The sequence below is a fragment of the Coregonus clupeaformis genome, chromosome 10, assembly GCF_020615455.1.
Source record: "Coregonus clupeaformis isolate EN_2021a chromosome 10, ASM2061545v1, whole genome shotgun sequence".
NCBI classification, from domain to species: domain Eukaryota; kingdom Metazoa; phylum Chordata; class Actinopteri; order Salmoniformes; family Salmonidae; genus Coregonus; species Coregonus clupeaformis.
In genome coordinates this window covers 8,040,543-8,064,172 of record NC_059201.1, presented here as the reverse complement: position 1 = coordinate 8,064,172, position 23,630 = coordinate 8,040,543, and the positions used below count along the sequence as shown (strand labels likewise).

The following is a 23,630-nucleotide window of genomic DNA, read 5'->3' as shown; positions in this document are numbered from 1 at the left end:
ATATTTCAGCACTGCCGCCCCCCTTTTGTTAGGTGATAAAGTGGAACACGTAGAAATGCTCCATATACTTACAGTAGACCCATCTGCAGTCACATGGGTAGTCATTTAGTAAATATAATTATATTGACGAGATGGGATCCGGTGTGGGGTTGTAACCCCTGCAGTTGTAACCCCTAGAGAATGCTGCAAGTGGGAGAACATCTTCAATACCCCCCAATCACTGTGGGATCAAGTTGAAAGCTGTAAAATGGTACTCAACACATACCAGGTAGACAGGATGCTGACATCATTGTCATAGCTTAGACATTTCACCAGATCAGTAAAAGCATGCCAAATTTCATCCGGACATTCCATGTAAGTTCATGACAGGTAATACACATCACCTTACTGCTAAGTCTGTAAAGTACTTAAGTAAAAATACTTTAAAGTACTACTTAAGTAGTTTTTTTAGGGTATCTGTACTTTACTATTTATATTTTTGACTACTTTTACTTCACTACATTCCTAAACAAAATAATGTACTTTTTACTCCATACAGTTTCCCTGACACACAAAAGTACTCATTGAGTGCTTAGCAGGACAGGAAAATGGTCAAATTCACGCACCTATCAAGAGAATATCCCTGGTCATCCCTACTGCCTCTGATCTGGCGGACTCACTAAACACATACTTCATTTGTAAATAATGTCTGAATGTTAGAGTGTGCCCCTGGCTATCCATAATTCAATAAAAAACAAGAAAATGGTGCCGTCTGGTTTGCTTAATATAAGGAATTTGAAATTATTTGTACTTTTACTTTTGTTACTTAAGTATATTTTAGCAATTACATTTACTTTTGATACATATGTATATTTAAAACCAAATACTGTTAGACTTTTACTCAAGTAGTATTTTACTGTGACTTTCACTTTTGCTTGAGTCATTTTCTATTAAGATATCTTTACTTTTACTCAAGTATGAAAATTGGGTACTTTTTCCATCACTGAGGATTTATGGCTCCACAATGGCCATGTAATGACCTGCTATTTTTTATGTTTTTATTTAACCTTTTTTTAACAAGGCAAGTTAGTTAAGAACAAATTCTTATTTACAATGATGGCCTACCCCGGCCAAACCCGGTGACGGGCTAATAATTTACGTAAAGGATTTAGACTTGCTGTTTCACAAGGTCTCCAGAAACACGATCGCTCAACTATGTAGTTTATTGGCCTGTAAATGTGAATGTGAGACTTTTTATTTGGAAGGGAAAAAACATGTGATTCTAGTTAGTCTAATTATGAAGTGGCATATGGTTCTCCCACTTAGCAATAACAAAAATACCAATATCAATATCCAGTGAGTGGGTTTAGATCAAGTTCAATGACTCATACTGATCCTGATCAAGACCTAATAAAAATACATCCGCGTCTTGGCAAGGTGGTGCGTGTACATGGCTCTGGGGGGATTGGTTTCAAATTGACAGGTTTCACCAGACTTGACATGCTCAGACAGCTTGAATAGGAGAGGCTGTGACCTAACAGCAGGGACAACTCAGACTGGCCTCATGAAAGGAGAGGCTGTGACCTAACAGCAGGGACAACTCAGACTGGCCTCATGAAAGGAGAGGCTGTGACCTAACAGCAGGGAAAACTCAGAGGCACGACAGGAGGACAAACATAAACATCACTCTCTGACCTGACAGACAACATGGCGACAGTCAACCGCCACACACCCATAGACAATATAAAACACCTGTGACCTGACAGACAACATGGCGACAGTTAACCGCCACACACCCATAGACAATATAAAACACCTGTGACCTGACAGACAACATGGCGACAGTCAACCGCCACACACCCATAGACAATATAAAACACCTGTGACCTGACAGAAAACATGGCGACAGTCAACCGCCACACACCCATAGACAATATAAAACACCTGTGACCTGACAGACAACATGGCGACAGTCTACCACCATAGCACCTTGCCTCGGGACAAAACAAAAACACCTGTTTGTTCATACATCATTATAAGAATAGTATCACCCTTCCTCCTCAATCCCTCATTAAACCATAGAAGAAATATGAACATGTTATTACTGTAAGATGTATTGTGTTGATCTAATGAGGTGAAGAACTGGTTGCAGGTGGATGCGGGTAGTCAAGCTCACCAGATGTGATTCATATAGCAACAGCATTAAATATAATTACAAAAATGTGTTTGAACTTCAGGGGGTTGTCTATACAAATAGAATACACTGGGAGAGGGAAATTGAGTTTTATTGTTCTTGACAACATTGCTGATTTTCAATAATGCAATTGGACATTAGACCCTACTGACTAAATGGAAGGTACCCATACCGGTGAGGTGGATTCACCAAAGTGCATAGCATCGAAGCACAATTTGTGATTGCAAACACATCTCTTGCATTGAACAGAAACACATCGATTAAATAGAAGTCTCAAAGACATAGTGGGCAAGTCCTGAACTTGATGGAATCTGATCGTATAACTTTAGTATGATACAATGGCTTATTTGTTATGACAAATATGTTGTGACCTGTAACTGTAGCCGTGTGTGATTCATGATATGGGTTATGAGTGAGTCATGATATGACAACCTCAATGGCTTCCCAGCAAACCTTTCATGGTCATTTGGCTGGAGACATAATAACGACTAATTCTATATCTGCACAATTATGGTCCTTTCAGAGATGATTTATTGAGGGGCTTAAGTGGATATTTTTGGAAATGCAATGAAAATGTACACTTGACACGTAATGCCTGAATGTTGAACTGCTGGGTCGTTCATAGATGACGTGGTCTAGGATGCTTGATGTTATTGGAATCCTGGGATGACTGGAACCATGCTGAGTCAAGCGCTATTCATACTGCAATATGAAAACAATGCTGTGCTGCTGGTCACAGTAATGACATCAATATCTCAAATGTCGGGATCTGGCGCCTCTGTGCTGGCCATTAGGTTCATTGTGTCATTTCAGAATGTTTCAGGAATAACTTACTGTATAGGCCTATCAATGAAATAACTACAGATGTAGGATCCTAATTTGAGCCAGTTTGCAACAACAGCGAATGTGAATTATTATGTGGATTATAATTAATATACATTTCTGTAGGGGTTGATACATTTTTCATTAGGGAAAATCAGGTCTGAAATATCAAAGTGGAAATTACGAACTTCAGAAGCCTTTTTAAACCTCAAATACAATACAAGTTTTACATTTCCTGCAACAGGGTGATCAAATTAAGACTAAAGAGATATTACTTATATTACTTATACATTATGTATTCACCTGAAGGAAAAGTCATCAGACCAGAATGCCAATTGCTGTATTTATTGTAGTTTTCCAAAGTACATTTTAGAATTTCTCAAAGAAACAAAAAGATTGTGCTATTCTTGATAATGACTTAATGCTTCAATTTAATTTCCTTATAATTTGAGATAAATAATTCAGTCAATATAGTAAATGGAACAAAAAACCAAATATTAGCTAAGTCTGTCTGACAACTGAAGATAAGTTGGCCAGTAACATAACTAATGAGTAATACACAACATGTAGTCATGTATCCAGCATACATGTACCAAAACTCTAACATATTCAAATATTACTTAACATATTCAAATATTCCTTAAATGAATATATTTTTCTACATAGAATCAAGGAGAGCAGAAGAAAACATCCAAGGTAATTCATCAATGTGATTTAGTCTGTGAAGAAAAAAAACAAAGAGAGAAAATTAAGAAAATTAGTAATGAAATAATCACAAAAATTGTATCCAAATCAACACAGACATCACTTCTATAATAGAAATACGTATTTTCAGAGGCTTACCTTTAACAACAAGTTTAGTGGAGCACTCTGCCTTGCCGAAGGAGTTAACTGCCACAACTTTGTATTCTCCGGCGTCCTTGGGCCTGACCCTAAGGATGTACATGGAGCACACGCCGTACGAGTTGGTGATGTAGTAGTTGCTGTCACCATTGATGCAGACGTTGTTCAGGTGCCATGTAACGCTTGGTGTGGGGCATCCCCGGATGGCGCAGGTCATGTACATCTGGTATCCTTTTGGTGGTGAGTGCACCTTCAGGGGGACCAGGACAGACGGTGCTTTCTCAAAGCTGACTGCCACTGGCGTGTTTGTGTTTATAGGAACTAGATAGAAAAAAATAACAAAGGACATTTAAACGGTAAAGCATAATTGTGGATTTGGAAAACATTCCATTTCATCTCAGTCAAGTCAGGAGACTAATGTCACATTATATTTATGGATTCCAGTAAAGGCCACTTGTTTCCAACAATGCTAATCCATTGTCTGATTAAACTTGGTTAAAAGAGACTTTAAGCCAAACCTAAACTGACAGCTGAACTCACTTCTGTTGCTGTTGATGCCCCAGGTGGGTGACGTGGAGGGGTCTGACATGCCCATGTCGTTCTTGGCATAGATTTTGAAGTGGTACTCCCTTCCAGGCATGATGTTATTGGCCGTATATGAGTTGTCAAAGATGCGGTCTGCCACAGTGTGCCACATGCGTGTGCTGGAGTCGTGCTCGGCCACCATGTAATACAGCCTGTTGTCCAGCTCCTGGTCTGGAGAGGCCTCCCAGGACACAATTACTTTGCCATGGACAATCTGCTCCAGCTCCACTGCACCGGGAGGCTTTGGCTCATCTGGCACCACACAAGAGAGGAGAATATCAGTTACATAGGCTAACAGAGGTTTTGCAGTATATGACAAGACTGAATCCTATATGAAGATGTGCTTGTGTAATTCATTTTTTAAATCTCTGATTGATATGATAAGTGCAAGATTACTTAGAATTTGTCCCAGTGAGAAGACCACAAAAGTAGAAGACCACAACAGTATAAGACTTAAACAGTAGAATACTTCAACAGTAGAATATTTCAACAGTAGAAGACTTCAACAGTAGAAGACTTCAACAGTATAAGATTTCAACAGTAGAATATTTCAACAGTAGAAGACTTCAACAGTAGAAGACTTCAACAGTATAAGATTTCAACAGTAGAATACTTCAACAGTAGAAGACTTCAACAGTAGAATACTTCAACAGTAGAAGACTTCAACAGTAGAAGACTTCAACAGTATAAGATTTCAACAGTAGAATATTTCAACAGTATAAGACTTCAACAGTAGAAGACTTCAACAGTACAAGACTTCAACAGTACAAGACTTCAACAGTACAAGACTTCAACAGTAGAAGAATTCAACAGTAGAAGGCTTCAACAGTATAAGACTTCAACGGTATAAGACTTCAACGGTATAAGACTTCAACGGTATAAGACTTCAACAGTAGAATACTTCAACAGTAGAATACTTCAACAGTAGAAGATTTCAACAGTAGAATACTTCAACAGTAGAATACTTCAACAGTAGAAGACTTCAACAGTAGAATAATTTAACAGTATAATATTTTAACAGTAGAAGACTTCAACAGTATAAGACTTCAAAGTATAAGAATTCAACAGTAGAAGACTTCAACAGTAGAAGACCTCAACAGCATAAGACTTCAACGGTATAAGACCTCAGCAGTAGAAGATTTCAACAGTAGAAGACTTCAACAGTCATGTCTTGTTCAAACAAAGTTTTGTAGGACAATCTAACCAGGTCACACAAGGATATCTTCTTTTGCCAGTAGAACATAATAACAAAGGGGTATTTGGAATTACCTGTGACCAGGACCTCAATGTCAAAGCTGGCCTCTCCAACTTTATTCTTAGCCACAATGGTGAAGTTTCCTGAATCAGAGCGTGTTGATGAGGGGATCACAAGCTGGGAACAGCCCTCTGTGTTGATGATCTGTATAAAACCGGATACAGGCTCATCGTCCTTCATCCAAGTGATCTCTGGTGGAGGCTCAGCCTAAAGACAATTTCAACAGCATTAGATTAGAGAGAACAACTGTTGGTTGGATTTGCCACATGTTTTGCTGTTGTACATTATTTGTTTTTTTACACCCCTTTATTGATCTTGTCTCATCGCTTCAACTCCCCAACAGGCTCGGGAGAGTCATGTGTCCTCCGAAACATGACCCGCATAACCGCGCTCGTTAACACCCGCCAGATCCAATGTGTCGGAGGAAACACTGTTCAACTTGAGTCAGCCTGCAGGCACCCGGCTCGCCACAAGTAGTCGCTAGTGTGCGATGTGCCAAGTAAAGCCCCCCTGGCCAAACCCTCCCCTAACCCGGACGACACTGGGCTAATTTTGCACCGTCCTATGGGACTCCCGGCCACGGCCGGTTGTGGCACAGCCCAGGAATGAACCTGGGTCTGTAGTAACACCTCTAGCACTGCGATGCAGTGCCTTAGACCGCTGCGCCACTTGGGAGGCCCGTACACACCTTTTCTATTCATATAATATCCATGCTATCTTTACACACCACTAGGTACACTCATCTAGTAGCGGTCGGACCCCCCTTTCCTGCAAGAACAGCCTGAATTCTTCGGGCATGGAAACGTTGCTCACTTGGTATGAAGGGACCTAACGTGTGGCAGGAAAACATTCTCCACACCATTACACCACCTCCACCAGCCTGTACCGTTGACACCAGTCAGGATGCGGCCCATACTCTAAATCCTGACTGCCATCAGCAGACCATTACAAGGCAATGTTTTTCCACTCCTCAATTGTCCAGTGATGGTGATCTCGTGCCCACTGGAGCTGCTTCTTCTTGTTTTTAGCTGATAGGAGTGGAACCCGGTGTGGTCGTCTGCTACTATAGCCCATCCGTTCCAAGATGCCGTTTTAGACACAACTGTTGTACTGCACCGTTATTTGCCTGTTTGTGGCCCACCTGTTAGTTTGCACAATTCTTGCCATTCTCCTTCGACCTCTCGTCAACGAGCTGTTTTCGCCCACAGGACTGCCACTGACTGGATGTTTTTTGTTTGTCATACCATTCTCAGTAAACCCTACACACTGTCTTGTGAAAAGCCCAGTAGGCCAGCCGTTTCTGAGATACTGGAACGGCCTGTCTGGCACCGACGATCATACATACCACGCTCAAAGTCGCTCGTTTTGCCCATTCTGACGTTCAATCAAACAGTAACTGAATGCTTCGATGCCTGTCTGCCTGCTTTATATAGCAAGCCACGGAAACGTGACTCACTGTCTGTAGGAGTGAACCCTTTTCATGAACATGGTGGTGTACCTAATAAACTGGCTGATGAGTGTGCATTTATATTCCGGTCTCTGACATTGCTTTCTTAATTACTAATTTATTTTTGATTTTTTGGGGATTATGTGTGTGTTTTTTTATTTTAATGTTTTATTGCTAGGGATTCCGACACTGTTGTAGCTAGAAACACAAGCGATAGCATCTGCACATCTGTGTGCACGATCAATACATTTTATTTTATTTTGTTGATTACCTCATACAGAACTTTGATTCTCACAGAATTTCCCGCCCTGATCACCATGAAGTCCTCTGGATCTTTGAATGTAGGCTTCACTGAAAAACAAACAAACAGGAAGTGTATTTTTAGGAAGTGTTCGACACTGGCCACACATTGGCTCTACCAGGTCATTTTCTTCCTCTGGACTGAGGCTAACAACATTTTAAGTTTATTGCTGGTGGACAAATAAATTGTCATCTCTTACTTCTACAGACTGCATGCAGATGGATAATTGAGGAGACTTACTGTTGGGATTCTTTGCAGTCACCATCACAGAGGGGAGACTGAACTCTCCCGCCCCAGAAACATTGATGGCCGATACCCTGAACTCATACTCCGCCCCCTCAACAACATCTTTCACCGCGTACTCCAGCACTATGGTTGAAGTATATACAAGAAAATGCATTTGAAAGGTAACATCTGCATCCTTATTTCATCCAGCTTCCAGAACAAAGTATTCTGATTGACATCTATTTGATTGACGTTCTTAATTTAAGGTTAGGGTTAGGCATTAGGGTTAGCAGTGTGGTTAAGGTTTTGTTTAAAATCAGATTGTATGACTTTGTGACTGTGCCAGCTAGTGACTACCCCGCAGAGCATGAGGCATCTCAATAAATGCCAACCTGATGATGGGCGTGATGTGTCAAATTCTCTATTTAAAAAAAGACCAACAATTTGTAATCTGAAATCCAGACCTTCAATAGGCTCAGTGACTGGGTTCAAAGCGATCCACTGAGCTGTGTCCTTCTTGCGTTTCTCCAGTTGATAGCCATCAATCTTAATTCCTCCGTCATCTTCCGGGGGCTCCCATTTCAGGTTGATGCAGGTCTTTGACGCGCTGACCACTTTGGGTGCTCCTGGTCGGCCAGCAAATACTAATACATGGAGATAAGATAAAATAATAATGAAAACAATGAACAAGTACGGTAGAGATGGAGGAATGAGGCTCACCATTGGCTCACCCAAGTAACACATTTTATTACACTCTCAGGTACTGATAGAGTGAGTGGACCAATGTTTGGACATGTGGACCAATGTTTGGACATGTGGACCAATGTTTGGACATGTGGACCAATGTTTGGACATGAGGACCAATGTTTCGGCATGCGGACCAATGTTTCGGCATGCGGACCAATGTTTGGACATGTGGACCAATGTTTGGACATGCGGACCAATGTTTGGACATGCGGACCAATGTTTCGGCATGCGGACCAATGTTTGGACATGCGGACCAATGTTTGGACATGCGGACCAATGTTTGGACATGCGGACCAATGTTTGGACATGCGGACCAATGTTTGGACATGCGGACCAATGTTTCGGCATGCGGACCAATGTTTCGGCATGTAGACCAATGATTTGGCATAAGGGTGTTTCTCTTCAGATTCTACTCACTCAGTACGCCAGCCATTGTTTCCTCTGTCTGCAGTGCATCACTGGTCCCCTCTGGGTTCACTGCGTAGATCTTGTAGATGTACAGTTTCCCATGAACCACATTCCTGTCCCTGTAGGTGGTTTTGTCAGCTGCGACATCCCCCATCTTCTTCCACATTGTCTGTCCCAGCTGCTGGCGCTCAATGATGTAGTTAGTCAGCGGGGAGCCACCGTTGTCCTTAGGAGTGCCCCACTGCAGCTCAATCACAGTGGAGTTGGTCTCCAAGATTTCCACTGGGCCTTCTGGTGGGCCGGGCTTGCCTGTCGGGGACACATTGTGGTAAAGTATGACCTCAATCGTGTTGCAGAAGTATTTCTGGATGTGGAATTGTCACTGCATACATAGCCAATAGAAAAATCAACAACAATTTGGTCTTCTCACCAAGAACAATCAGTCGAGATTTGGCCTCTATAGTGCCAAATGGGTTTTTGAGTTGAATCTTGATCTCCCCAGCGTCAGAACGCAAACATTCCCGGAGCATCAGCCGGCTGTGGTTGACCTCCTTCACCAACTTCACCCCACCACCATCCTTCAGCTGTTTGCCATCCTTAAACCATTTCACCTCCAAGTTGTCCTGTGGTGTATAAGGCATCTTCCAGGACGCATTCTGGCCCACTTTTACTGTCACAGGCTTAGAAAACTTGTGGAGGTCATCAGCATCAAAGCCGGGCACATCTAGGATGTAAAAGAAAGAAACACAAGACTGCTTAATGCTCCATAGTCTACCAAACTAAAATGTGAGGTAGAGTTCAATGTACAGCCGTCATACCTCCCACAGTGACTTTTGCCTCTGATTTAAATCCTTCTGCTTCAAAGTGATAGACTCCAGCGTCGTCTTCACTGCTGTTATGAATGGTCAGCGTGTGTCTCTTTCCGTCTTTCACTATGGCTAGCCCATCTGTGGTGGATAACTGAAAAGGCAAAGCCAAAGTAAGGTCAAATTGTTTGTGATAAAAAAAGAGCTCAATTGAAATGTTTTGTCCACTTATGGAGTTTTTTCCTGGTCAGGTCAGTGTCAGGACCAACTTGACGACCTATTCAAAGGAATTGAATCGCGTGAACACTGTTGTAGTAATTTCTACTATAAAGCCATTACCTTCTCTCCATCCTTGAACCAGGCCCCATCAACTTTATGGCTCATCTCACAAACCAGTTCCCCTTTCTTGCCACGGAGAGCGAAGAGATCCGAGAGTCCACTCTTAATGCTGTATCCTAGACAGCACAATATACAAAACAATTAGCATCTATGCATTGGTTTGTATTCACAGCTATTACTAGTGGAGTAATCTACTGAGAAGAAAATAATGAAGTAAAGATACCGTTCTGTTGTTGCTATTTTCTAATGAAGCAATAAGGCCTGAGGAGGTGTGGTATATGGCCAATATACTACGGCTAAGGGCTGTTCTTAAGCCGGACACAACGTGGAGTGCCTGGACACAGCCCTTAGCCATGGTATATTGGCCATATATCACAAAACCCGAGGTAAACTGGTTACCAACGTAATTAGAGCAGTAAAAAGAAATGTTTTCTCACATGAATAGTATACGGTCTGATATACCATGGCTGTCAGTCAATCAGCATTCAGGGCTTGAACCACCCTGTTTATAATGTTATATGTAATAGTGTTTTTTATTTGGTTCTGTGAATGCTTTTATACATTCGGTCTATGTGTGTTAAAAACACGTTGAGCAGCATATTAATGCATGTATATGCACTTACCTTACAAAAATAAGACAAGCTACTTTGAAATTGATGATTGAATCACAATTTCTACAGACTACTAGTCTGGACTGGAGCCATGTATTAAGACTCTGGCTGGACAAACATTTCCCAATTACCTGTTTCCACTTGCTTAATGGAGACATGGTTAAATATCATTGTCATGGTTAAATATCATTATCATGGTTAAATATTATGATCATAGACATAGTTAAATATCATCATCATAGTTAAATATCATTATCATAGACATAGTTAAATATCATTATCATAGTTAAATATCATGTTAGTGTGATCTGGATTAGGAAGTGTTTAATAATCAACAGTTTCTCAGTAGGGCCACATATGGTTCTTAGTAACAAGCCGTAAACGGACAAAATGCACACAATGTGGGGTCAGAGAATATATCAAAGTCACAATGTCATTACACATCCCGCCACACATCTAAGTAGGGCACACCTGGACTATCAACTAGTCATCAAGGACGTGTTTATGCTGGGATGGGACAAAAGCCTCTCCAGGACAAGGAGGGAAGAACGCAGAAGAAAAGGTAACTGCAATTCAGAGTCTAAGTCAATGTTGTTTGAGGATTAAAGTATGCTTTCACGTACAGGTTATTGTGGCATCCTCTTCCTTTGTTGTATATACAAACACCACTGCAAGCGTTTCAGTTCATATATTCACATCCAAAAGAGTATGAGATCATATGCAAAAAAAAGTTAAATGCAATCATTTTGACGAGCCAGTAATATATTAATTGATTGTAGAAACACTCTAAAAAGCCTCAGTAATTCAGATTAAAATTTAAATGATTTCATATGAATAACTTAATGTTATTCATATATGTTATTGCAACCATTCAATACTCAATATCTCGCTTACCACTTATTAGAAACATTCCTGAGTAATCAGATACAGGTGATTTCATATGAATAGCATAATGTTATTCATATATGTTATTGCATCCATTCAATATTCAATTGAATCTCGCAAAGTCTTACCAGTACTGTCTCCGACTGGCTGGCCAGGCACAGTGGGCGCCGGTGGGCCTTCACTATTTGACTGGCCTATTAATGATTACAACCAGACAACTCTCAGTTTTAAATATTTCACTTCAGTCTCTACTTTACAATTCAGTTATACTATACAGTGCATTTGGAAAGTGTTCAGACCCCTTCCCTTTTCCCACATTTTGTTAAGTTACAGCCTTATTCTGAAACTCATACAATTAATGTTTTTCCTCATCAATCTACACACAATACCCCATAATGACAAAGCAGGTTTTTTAGGTATTTTAGACTCATCTGACCAGAGTACCTTCTTCAATTCGTTTGGGGAGTCTCCCACATGCCATTTGGCGAACACCAAATGTGTTTGCTTATTTTTTTCTTTAAGTAATGGCTTTTTTCTGGCCACTCTTCCGTAAAGCCCAGCTCTGTGGAGTGTATGGCTTAAAGTGGTCCTATGGACAGATACTCCAATCTCCGCTGTGGAGCTTTAAAGCTCCTTTAGGGTTATCTTTGGTCTCTTTGTTGCCTCTCTGATTAATGCTCTCCTTGCCTGGTCCGTGAGTTTTGGTGGGCAGCCCTCTCTTGGCAAGTTTGATGTGGTGCTATATTCTTTCCATTTTTTAATAATGGATTTAATGGTGCTCCGTGGGATGTTCAAAGTTTCTGATATTTTTTTATAACCCAACCCTGATCTGTACTTCTACATAACTTTTGTCCCTGACCTATTTGGAGAGGACCTTGGTCTTCATGGTGCCGCTTGCTTAGTGGTGCCCCTTGCTTAGTGGTGTTGCAGACTCCGGGGCCTTTCAGAAAAAAAAACACATTTTAGAAAGCACAGTGTCTGTGTTCATTCTGCAATAAAGGATAAGAACCAAGCAGCAGAAACGGTCTAGTAAACAAACAGAACAAAACAAAAGAATAAAGTCAAGCAACGACACTGAATGTATTACACTATGAATCATGGTGTAATACAACAAACCAAAGACGTTGACTTGACCTTAGCTGATCATGAAGGTAAACCCAAAATCAAGTGCAGTGTTTCTCAACCTCTTAACCCAGTAAGCTGTGGTCCTTCCTCCTTAGAAGACCACTTTGTTCAAACTAGCACTTTAGAGCTGATGGAATCAGTCTTAGTGAACCATCCTAGGGACCGGTCAGCAATGTGCCAGTCCACCGATTGGAGGTTGGAGGTGGAGAGACACTGGTCTAGTCTATAAACCACTACAGTGCATTCGGAAAGTAGTTAGACTTTTTCAAAATTGTATTACATTACAGCCTTGTTCTAAAATTGATTAAATAAAAAATTGTCCTCATTAATCTACACACAATACTCCATAATGAGAAAGCGAAAACAGGTTTTTAGAATTTTTGCTAATTTATAAAAACAAAAAAACTGAAATACCTTATTTACATAAGTATTCAGAGCCTTTGCTATGAGACTCGAAATTGAGCTCAGGTGCATCCTGTTTCCATTGATCATCCTTGAGATGTTTCTACAACTTGATTGGAGTCCACCTGTTGTAAATTAAATTGATTGGACATGATTTGGAAAGGCACACACCTGTCTATATAAGGTCCCACAGTTGACAGTGCATGTCAGAGCAAAAACCAAGCCATGAGGTCGAAGGAATTGTCCATAGAGGGGAAGGGTACCGTAAACATTCTGCAGCATTGAAGGTCCCCAAAAACACAGTGGCCTCCATCATTCTTAAATAGAAGAAGTTTAGAACCACCAAGAAGACTCTTCCTAGAGCTGGCCGCCCGGCCAAACTGAGCAATCAGGGGAGAAGGGCCTTGGTCAGGGAGGTGACCAAGAACCCGATGGGCACTCTGACATGGCTCCAGAGTTCTTCTGTGAAGATGGGAGAATCATCCAGAAGGACAACCATACCTGCAGCACTCCACTAATCAGGCCTTTATTGTAGCGTGGCCAAACGGAAGCCACTCCTCAGTAAAAGGTGCATGACAGGTTGCTTGGAGTTTGCCAAAAGGCACCTAAAGACTCTCGGACCATGAGAAACAAGATTATCTGGTCAGATGAAACCAAGATTGAACTCTTTGGCCTGAATGCCAAGCGTCATGTCTGGAGGAAACCTGGCACCATCCCAACGGTGAAGCATGGTGGTGGCAGCATCATGCTGTGGGGATTTTTTTCAGCGGCAGTGACTGGGAGACTAGTCAGGATAGAGGGAAAGATGAACAGAGCAAAGTACAGAGAGATCCTTGATGAAAACCTGCTCCAGAGCTCTCAGGACCTCAGACTGGGGTGAAGGTTCACCTTCCAACAGGACTACGACCCCAAGCACACAGCCAAGACAATGCAGGAATGGCTTCGGGACAAGTCTCTGACTGTCCTTGAGTGGCCCAGCCAGATCCCGGACTTGAACCCGATCTAACATCTCTGGAGAGACCTGAAAATAGCTGTGCAGCGACGCTCCCCATCCAACCTGCCAGAGCTTGAGAGGATCTGCAGAGAAGAATGTGAGAAACTCCCCAAATACAGGTGTGCCAGGCTTGTAGCGTCATACCCAAGAAGACTTGAGACTGTAATTGCTGCCATAGGTGCTTCAACAAAGCACTGAGTAAAGGGTCTGAATACGTATGTAAATGTGATATTTCCATTTATTTTATTCTTATAACCTGTTTTTGCTTTGCCATTATGGGGAATTGTGTGTAGATTAATGAGGGAAAAAAACAATTTAATCAATTTTAGAATAATGCTGTAACGTAACAAATAGGGAAAAAGTCAAGGGGTCTGAATACTTTCCGAATGCACTGTATAAGGTATCAGTTGTTTTGAAGTGCTGTGAATTAGACAAACAAGATACTCAATCATGAGGAAAACACACAAACTGTCAAAGCCATTATGTCTCAAATGGCTTCCATATTTGACATGGTATCCATGCAGAGGTAAACACATCCCTCATGGTATCTTACCCTTATTATCCACAGATTTATGGTCAGACCCTTTAACTGCCGGTGCCTGTTTTGGTGCTCCTACAGTATTAACCACCATCACAACTAGTCAATGACGGTCAGGAATGCATTTTAAATGATATATTCCATGCCAAATATCTGCTATATGATACTTCAACGTAAATATCAATGAACTACAAAATGACCTGGAATGAGATAATATTAATGATCAGGATACAGTACAGACAGAAGCATGTACTCTATCGTACACGTCCATGTGTTGTACATGGATAATAGAAAAGACTGAAAAGAGAATTTAAGAGTTTGTTCTACAAAATGACTTGGAATAAGATTCAGTTGGATCTCTGTCACACTTGCAATCAGTGTCCTTACCTGTTTGGGAAGCCTCTACCACCTTAGCTTTAGCTTTAGCTTTAGCTTTAGCTCCAGTCTCAGGTGCTGCAGGGTCATTAGCAGCTCTCTCTTCCTTGATTGCTTTCACCTTCTCCATCAGCACCTCTCTGTCTGCTGTGTTTTTAACGGCCTGCTCTTGGGCAATTGCCATCAGGTCAACTCCAGCTCCTCCGGCCCTTGTGGTTTTACGTTGTTTCTTTTTGCCGGGTTCACTCTTGTCGGCTGGACCAAAGACATGACCGGAGAGATTGAGTGAGTCAAACACGGAGTCAACATGGAGTCAACATGGAGTCAACATGGAGTCAACTTGGAGTCAACATGGAGTCAACATGGAGTCAACTTGGAGTCAACATGGAGTCAACATGGAGTCAACATGGAGTCAACATGGAGTCAACATGGAGTCAACATGGAGTGGAATGACAGCGAAATGGTACTGGTGCAGTACATCATCTTACCTTCAACAACAAGAAAGGCATTGCAAGATTTGATTCCTGCCACAGCTGCATAGATGCCTTTGTCCACCATTGCAACGTCTTTAATGATTAGTCTGTGGATGAGCTTGTCTTCTGAAACCTCAATATCATATTTGTCCCCTGCCTCCAATGGTAAGTTCTTGCCAACCCACATGATCTTGCTGAAGGGTTGTGACAGGACACACTCAAACACAGCATCCTCTCTCTCCATGGCCTTACACTCCTGAATCTTGACCAGGAAGTCCACCATGGGAACTGAAAAAGACACGTCATTGATAAGCGAGCAATCTGGTACCCAGTTTATTAATAACTAAACATGCATGGCAGACATTTTTCCTTCCTATTTTTATTTATATATGTACTGTATATAATATTTTAGATACACTTAAACCCATTCTCATTCAGACTGGATACAATGTCTGTATTAAATTATTCAATTATTGCACATACGTTGCTTGCAAAATAGTCATCCATTGTTATTGCTCTACATAACACTGGGAATATTGACCTAAGGTGTGTGGATGGATACACTCTTAGAAAAAAAGGTGTTATCTAGAACCATAAAGGGTTCTTCGACTGTCGCAATAGGGTAACCCTTTGAAGAATCATGTTTGGTTGCTGGTAGAACCCTTTTGGTTCCAGGTAGAACCATTTAGGGTTCCATGTAGAACCCTTTCTACAGAGGGTTCTACATGGAACCAAAAAGGGTTCTACCTGGAACCAAAAAGGGTTCTCCCATGGGGACCGCTGAAGAACCCTTTTGGAACCCTTTTTTTCTAAGAGTGTATTCCTGAACTTACTCTTAAAATCGGTGGAGAATACATTTACGTCCTCAACATCCACCTGGTAGAGCCCAGCGTCATCAGGAAACAGATCCCTTACGCTGAACTGATATTTTCGGCCCACTATCTTAAGGCTGTGTTTCATTGAATCTCCCAATTCCTTGGTGTATGGAATCATCACTCCATCCTGTGGGGAGAATTGTAAAATACTTTTTCTCTTGGGAAAACACAGTGGAATGAACAACTGTCATCAGCAACAGAACTGTACTGTCTTTGTCAAGTCTTTTACTGTGGATTTTACTGCAACTTTAAGTCTGTTCACATAAACGGTAGAAACTCAAGGTACATACTGTGTCATTGGTAGCATTCATTCATTCACCAACAGATTACTGGTATAAAATGAACGATGGTAGCAATTTACATTGTGATAGAGTGACACAAGGTACATACAGTGGGGAGAACAAGTATTTGATACACTGCCGATTTTGCAGGTTTTCCTACTTACAAAGAATGTAGAGGTCTGTCATTTTTATCATAGGTACACTTCAACTGTGAGAGACGGAATCTAAAACAAAAATCCAGAAAATCACATTGTATGATTTTTAAGTAATTAATTTGCATTTTATTGCATGACATAAGTATTTGATAAAAAATTCCGGCTCTCAAAGACCTGTTCGTTTTTCTTTAAGAAGCCCTCCTATTCTCCACTCATTATCTGTATTAACTGCACCTGTTTGAACTCGTTACCTGTATAAAAGACACCTGTCAACACACTCAATCAAACGGCCAAGACCAGAGAGCTGTGTAAGGACATCAGGGATACAATTATAGACCTGCACAAGGCTGGAATGGGCTACAGGACAATAGGCAAGCAGCTTGGTGAGAAGGCAACAACTGTTGGCGCAATCATTAGAAAATGGAAGAAGTTCAAGATGACGGTCAATCACCCTCGGCCTGGGGCTCCATGCAAGATCTCACCTCGTGGGGCATCAATGATCATGAGGAAGGTGAGGGATCAGCCCAGAACTACACGGCAGGACCTGGTCAATGACCTGAAGAGAGCTGGGACCATAGTCTTAAAGAAAACCATTAGTAACACACTACGCCGTCATGGATTAAAATCCTGCAGTGCACGCAAGGTCCCCCTGCTCAAGCCAGCGCACGTCCAGGCCCGTCTGAAGTTAGCCAATGACCATCTGGATGATCCAGAGGTGGAATAGGAGAAGGTAATGTGGTCTGATGAGACAAAAATAGAGCTTTTTGGTCTAAACTCCACTCGCCGTGTTTGGAGGAAGAAGAAGGATGAGTACAACCCCAAGAACGCCATCCCAACCGTGGAGCATGGAGGTGGAAACATCATTATTTGGGGATGCTTTTCTGCAAAGGGGACAGGACGACTGCACCATATTGAGGGGAGGATGGATGGGGCCATGTATCGCGAGATCTTGGCCAACAACCTCCTTCCCTCAGTAAGAGCATTGAAGATGGGTCGTGTCTGGGTCTTCCAGCATTACAATGACCCGAAACACACAGCCAGGGCAACTAAGGAGTGGCTCTGTAAGAAGCATCTCAAGGTCCTGGAGTGGCCTAGCCAGTCTCCAGACCTGAACCCAATAGAAAATCTTTGGAGGGAGCTGAAAGTCCGTATTGCCCAGCGACAGGCCCGAAACCTGAAGGATCTGGAGAAGGTCTGTATGGAGGAGTGGGCCAAAATCCCTGCTGCCGTGTGTGCAAACCTGGTCAAGACCTACAGGAAACATATGATCTCTGTAATTGCAAACAAAGGTTTCTGTACCAAATATTATGTTCTGCTTTTCTGATGTATCAAATACTTATGTCATGCAATAAAATGTAAATGAATTACTTAAAAATCATACAATGTGATTTTCTGGATTTTTGTTAGATTCCGTCTCTCACAATTGAAGTGTACCTATGATAAAAAATTACAAACCTCTACATGCTTTGTAAGTAGGAAAACCTGCAAAATCGGCAGTGTATCAAATACTTGTTCTCCCCACTGTAGATAGATTGACTAGTTATTGACTTATGTGCAAACAGATGTAGGATCTTAATTTCGTTGCTGAGAATTTTCCTGCTCGGCAGGAAATGCAAACTTTGAATATATTTTCAGTTTGAAAAAGGCTTCTAAAGTTTGTCATTTTCACTTTGAAAATTCAGACTTGATTTGCCTTAACAAAAAATCTGTTAATCCCTACAAAAATGTTCGTTCAATATAATCCACATAATAATTCACATTTCCTGTTGCTGCAGGATTATATTTCTGCTGTAGCAAACTGGCTCAAATTAAGATCCTACATCTGTATGTTCAACCTTCTTCCATTAGTCTAACCTTGTAGAGGAAGATTCTGCTGCTTTGTTCAATGAGATCCATGTCTATTGTAAAGGTTGCAGAGCCATCGGGTCCAACTTCAATATGTTTCAGGTTAGATAGGTTTTGAATGAACTGAATAAACAAAAATATGAATTAAAAAGAGAAACGACATTGACCACTACTTTAATATCAAGATTTACTCAGCCCCCTGAACTCTCTATGATCTCAGGAATATAAGCTTGTGATATTGTAAATAACATTATAACATTATACCTGAGCTTGCTCTTCCTCCCTCTCCTTCTTCATCTCATTCAGTGTCTTCAGCATAAAGCGGAAGTCAGTGACTCCAAACTCCAACATCAGGCTCTCATAGTCTTTCTTGTCAGCACTTAACAAGAGTTCCCAAAACTTTGGATCTATTTCTCCATCTTCTTTCTTTTCCATTTTGGGACGAATTTTACTAGTATGACCCCAAAAAAATAATGGTCCTCAATGATTATGTTTATGGTTAATAAAAGTTTAAATAAACCATACGCAGTTGTTACTGAAATATAAATAAAACCATGGCAATGTCAGTTTAAAAAAATACCTTTTTCTCTTCAGTACAGATTTAAAATCTCCAACAGCTTGCACCTGTAAGTCCGCTTGTGCTTTCTTGAACCCAACTAAAAGATAGAAAGATTATATTTTGAGCTACTATTATAAAGACTTGAACAAGGACATACAGTGGGGAAAAAAGTATTTTGTCAGCCACCAATTGTGCAAGTTCTCCCACTTAAAAAGATGAGAGAGGCCTGTAATTTTCATCATAGGTACACGTCAACTATGACAGACAAAATGAGATTTTTTTTCCAGAAAATCACATTGTAGGATTTTTAATGAATTTATTTGCAAATTATGGTGGAAAATAAGTATTTGGTCAATAACAAAAGTTTCTCAATACTTTGTTATATACCCTTTGTTGGCAATGACACAGGTCAAACGTTTTCTGTAAGTCTTCACAAGGTTTTCACACACTGTTGCTGGTATTTTGGCCTATTCCTCCATGCAGATCTCCTCTAGAGCAGTGATGTTTTGGGGCTGTCGCTGGGCAACACAGACTTTCAACTCCCTCCAAAGATTTTCTATGGGGTTGACATCTGGAGACTGGCTAGGCCACTCCAGGACCTTGAAATGCTTCTTACGAAGCCACTCCTTCGTTGCCCGGGCGGTGTGTTTGGGATAATTGTCATGCTGAAAGACCCAGCCACGTTTCATCTTCAATGCCCTTGCTGATGGAAGGAGGTTTTCACTCAAAATCTCACGATACATGGCCCCATTCATTCTTTCCATTACACGGATCAGTTGTCCTGGTCCCTTTGCAGAAAAACAGCCACAAAGCATGATGTTTCCATCCCCATGCTTCACAGTAGGTATGGTGTTCTTTGGATGCAACTCAGCATTCTTTGTCCTCCAAACACGACGAGTTGAGTTTTTACCAAAATGTTCTATTTTGGTTTCATCTGACCATATGACATTCTCCCAATCCTCTTCTGGATCATCCAAATGCACTCTAGCAAACTTCAGATGGGCATGGACATGTACTGGCTTAAGCAGGGGGACACGTCTGGCACTGCAGGATTTGAGTCCCTGGCGGCGTAGTGTGTTACTGATGGTAGGCTTTGTTACTTTGGTCCCAGCTCTCTGCAGGTCATTCACTAGGTCCCCCCGTGTGGTTCTGGGATTTTTGCTCACCGTTCTTGTGATCATTTTGACCCCACGGGGTGAGATCTTGCGTGGAGCCCCAGATCGAGGGAGATTATCAGTGGTCTTGTATGTCTTCCATTTCCTAATAATTGCTCCCACAGTTGATTTCTTCAAACCATGCTGCTTACCTATTGCAGATTCAGTCTCCCCAGCCTGGTGCAGGTCTACAATGTTGTTTCTGGTGTCCTTTGACAGCTCTTTGGTCTTCGCCATAGTGGAGTTTGGAGTGTGACTGTTTGAGGTTGTGGACAGGTGTCTTTTATACTGATAACAAGTTCAAACAGGTGCCATTAATACAGGTAACGAGTGGAGGACAGAGGAGCCTCTTAAAGAAGAAGTTACAGGTCTGTGAGAGCCAGAAATCTTGCTTGTTTGTAGGTGACCAAATACTTATTTTCCACCATAATTTGCAAATAAATTCATAAAAAATCCTACAATGTGATTTTCTGGAGAAAAAAAATCTAATTTTGTCTGTCATAGTTGACGTGTACCTATGATGAAAATTACAGGCCTCTCTCATCTTTTTAAGTGGGAGAACATGCACAATTGGTGGCTGACTAAATACTTTTTCCCCCCACTGTACAGTACATTGGCATATTTTTTCCAGACTTTGTTTAATCAATGCATTTATTCTTATTTAATTAGCAATTTATGTGAAAAAAAGTGCAAACCTCAAGTTAACACTACCCCTCTTTCCATAGCAAACATTTTCATCTGGCCTCTTACCTTCAATAACATTGAGGACCACTGTGACCACTGCTCTTCCAAACTCATTAGCTGCAAAGCATTTGTAGGTGTCTGCTTGTTCTGGTTGTACATTGGCCATCTGTTGAAAAAACAAACACAGTTCTTGATGTGAAGTCATTTAAAGAGCTCCAGCCTGCATGCAATCATTATTTGAACAAAATGGGTGATTGATTTCATTTTTCATAAATATTTGTACAATGTATTTTTCACATTATTGTGCATCCATATAATGTGGTTACTGTTCTTACTTGCCTCAAATAAGTGCTCACGAGTAGCAGGGTCATATTTTGTTACATATTTCGATGTATCTGACACATCTCCATTATTTCTGCCCCATGTCACGGTTGGTTCTGGATCTCCAACAACCAGGGCTTTGAAGAAGGCGAATTTACCTGAAAACAAAAAAGTTGTGTGAAAAGAGGAAGCAATTTAGTACAAAGGCAGGGTAGTTTATTCAAGTTAATTCATTTAGACTATTCAGGACGTCTTGAGAGGGGCCATGGTACAAATAGAGGTGCAACTGGAAATGTTGGCTATTAACTGTATACATATAACCTACATATTTTGACAAAAATACTTGGTGGAAAAACAATCATCTTACTTGGACGATACTATAATAACTCGACATGAGTAGGCTACTGTAGTGTCAAGTCAATGTTGCTAATTATTGCTGTTAAACAAAGGAGTACGCTTATACTGAACTTTGATCATAAGTTTTATTCATATCACAAGATTTCAGCATAAGTGTACAGGTGTCCAGATCACCCGGAGAGCAGTGGTTCCCAAATTACAATGTCTGCTCTAACCTCTTCTTCGTTTAAACCCAGTATATATAATCTTCCCCAAAATATGGGTGGCTCCCTCTACTGTCCAATCCCCTATCTACAACACACAGACTTCTCTGTCCTATGTGGGGTGTCACACTAAAACCATTCCCTCTGACACTAAATAAACATCCTCTCAGGTTCCACTTAAAACCATTAACAAAGTCATAATCTTAATACACTACACTACAAAGGCAAACGCACACATACTTTGTTATTACTGGCAGAGCTCTGTAGCAACAAACATGTTCACTCCCATCAGCTGTCCTAGAATGACGGACATAGGCATCTTCAAAATGCCTGCCCTAACCTGGCAAAAACCCTTATCACCTAAAACAGGTAGCCTATATTTTCAATAGAAAGTGATCACAATGGCCAATAATTCCCTCATTACACATTATAAAGACCTAATTTGAATCAACATTAACGTTAACAAAAACGTTTAAAAAGGCAGAAACCAAATAATGAGAGGTGCGCAACTTTTGCTTAAAAAGCCGCGAACTTCACGGGCACACGCTCCACCGTTTATCGTCGTGGGGTTAGAGTAGGCATTGATTTAATATTATTCCTGCACAGCAGGTGGCAATAGAGAAATATGGAGGATGTGGAGCTTGAACCTCATGGCGGTGGAAATAAGGAGGAATGGATTTTGGTCCAGAAGAATGGAAAAATAAGCAAAATTGGTGTGGGAAATAATACTTATAGTTTTGACAATACCACCATTGTATATGGTAGGAGTGCACTTTTTGAAAGAGATGAATATGCCTTACTTGTGGAACCAGTTCGAAACATCCCAAATGATGGAGAAAGCTTTGAGTTAAATCAGTGAATGTTATGAGACGTGGGCTAGTTCTGATTTCTTGTGTTTCTGCGGATCACAAAAAACATCTGTTGGATTAATGTATCATGCTTTGAGGCACCTGTCATGGGAGTCATTTCTGTCTTGGAGGATGTTGACATTGCTCTATTAAGGAAAATTCCAGGAGTGGTCGATGCACAGAGGATGAATCGTATGGTTATTGGCAGGAAGGAGAAGAGTTTGTATGTCCTAGTGTTTTTTAATGTGGAGTCGCTCCCTACTGGAGTGTAACTGGGATACGTGTACTATCCTGTTCTTGGTGTAAAATGTTTTGACAAATAAGAAGTGTCTGTAGACGTGAGAAGCCGATGTGTGGGAAAGACCACTAGGAAGGGGATTTCACATGTTTAGTAGAAGAGAGGAGCAAAATGTTGTAACTGTAGTGGAGAGCATGAAGCACAATCCTTGGAGTGCCCAATTAGTGGAAAAGAGAATGAGGTTGCTTAAATCAGGGCAGTTGAGATATGCAGAGGCTCTCTAAAGGGTAGGAGGATCGAGTAGCTTTGAAGGTCCGGTGGTAGTGAAGACCGGTAGGCCTACAATGGAGTATCAACAGCAGGATCCAGAAATTGTTCATGTGAGGAAAATGGAACTGCACAAGTTGAAGGGAAGTCAAAAAAGATTGACATCATTGCTTCTGCAGCTGAACTCTTTCTGGGATTAAAAGGTTTGACATCTGAAGAGCTTCATGGAGTACTGTCTCGTATTTTAGTTTTTGAAGGACTGAAGGAGTGGGAATGTATATATTTCTATTCATATTTTTTTGTAGTGTATGGGGATTCATGTTAATTTTCCCTTCCTGTATGGAATGTACTTTTCTTTTGTTAATTTTTTATCCCGGTCCAGTTGGTGGCGACAATACACCTTTTGAGTGTAGTTCACCATAAAACCCAAAGAGGTAGAAGTCTGGGAGTGAGAGCGACGGTGAGTGGAACAGGTTGGCGATACCAAAC

The 23,630-nt window shown here is 41.1% G+C and overlaps 1 protein-coding gene across 7 annotated transcripts in view; it reads right to left on the bottom strand.

The window, feature by feature from the left end:
- Positions 1–3,324: 3,324 nt before the first annotated feature.
- LOC121574920 (immunoglobulin-like and fibronectin type III domain-containing protein 1) overlaps positions 3,325–23,630 on the bottom strand; it is a 32,076-nt gene continuing 11,770 nt past the window's right edge. For 4 of the 7 annotated variants that reach the window (XM_045222843.1, XM_045222845.1, XM_045222846.1 and 1 more), the window contains 21 exons: positions 21,247–21,386; positions 20,974–21,073; positions 19,091–19,166; positions 18,775–18,961; positions 18,520–18,633; positions 16,188–16,356; positions 15,370–15,642; positions 14,894–15,136; positions 14,522–14,581; positions 11,576–11,641; positions 9,952–10,067; positions 9,625–9,766; positions 9,237–9,530; positions 8,816–9,115; positions 8,116–8,295; positions 7,667–7,795; positions 7,397–7,476; positions 5,693–5,885; positions 4,379–4,675; positions 3,839–4,159; positions 3,325–3,714 (listed from right to left, as the gene is read on the bottom strand). In XM_045222843.1, coding sequence (XP_045078778.1) covers positions 3,710–3,714; positions 3,839–4,159; positions 4,379–4,675; positions 5,693–5,885; positions 7,397–7,476; positions 7,667–7,795; positions 8,116–8,295; positions 8,816–9,115; positions 9,237–9,530; positions 9,625–9,766; positions 9,952–10,067; positions 11,576–11,641; positions 14,522–14,581; positions 14,894–15,136; positions 15,370–15,642; positions 16,188–16,356; positions 18,520–18,633; positions 18,775–18,961; positions 19,091–19,166; positions 20,974–21,073; positions 21,247–21,386 — 3,485 coding nt within the window. In that variant the 3' untranslated portion in view covers positions 3,325–3,709. The remainder of the gene's footprint in view (positions 3,715–3,838; positions 4,160–4,378; positions 4,676–5,692; positions 5,886–7,396; positions 7,477–7,666; positions 7,796–8,115; positions 8,296–8,815; positions 9,116–9,236; positions 9,531–9,624; positions 9,767–9,951; positions 10,068–11,575; positions 11,642–14,521; positions 14,582–14,893; positions 15,137–15,369; positions 15,643–16,187; positions 16,357–18,519; positions 18,634–18,774; positions 18,962–19,090; positions 19,167–20,973; positions 21,074–21,246; positions 21,387–23,630) is intronic. The other 3 variants (XM_045222847.1, XM_045222849.1, XM_045222848.1) reach the window with 2 other exon arrangements.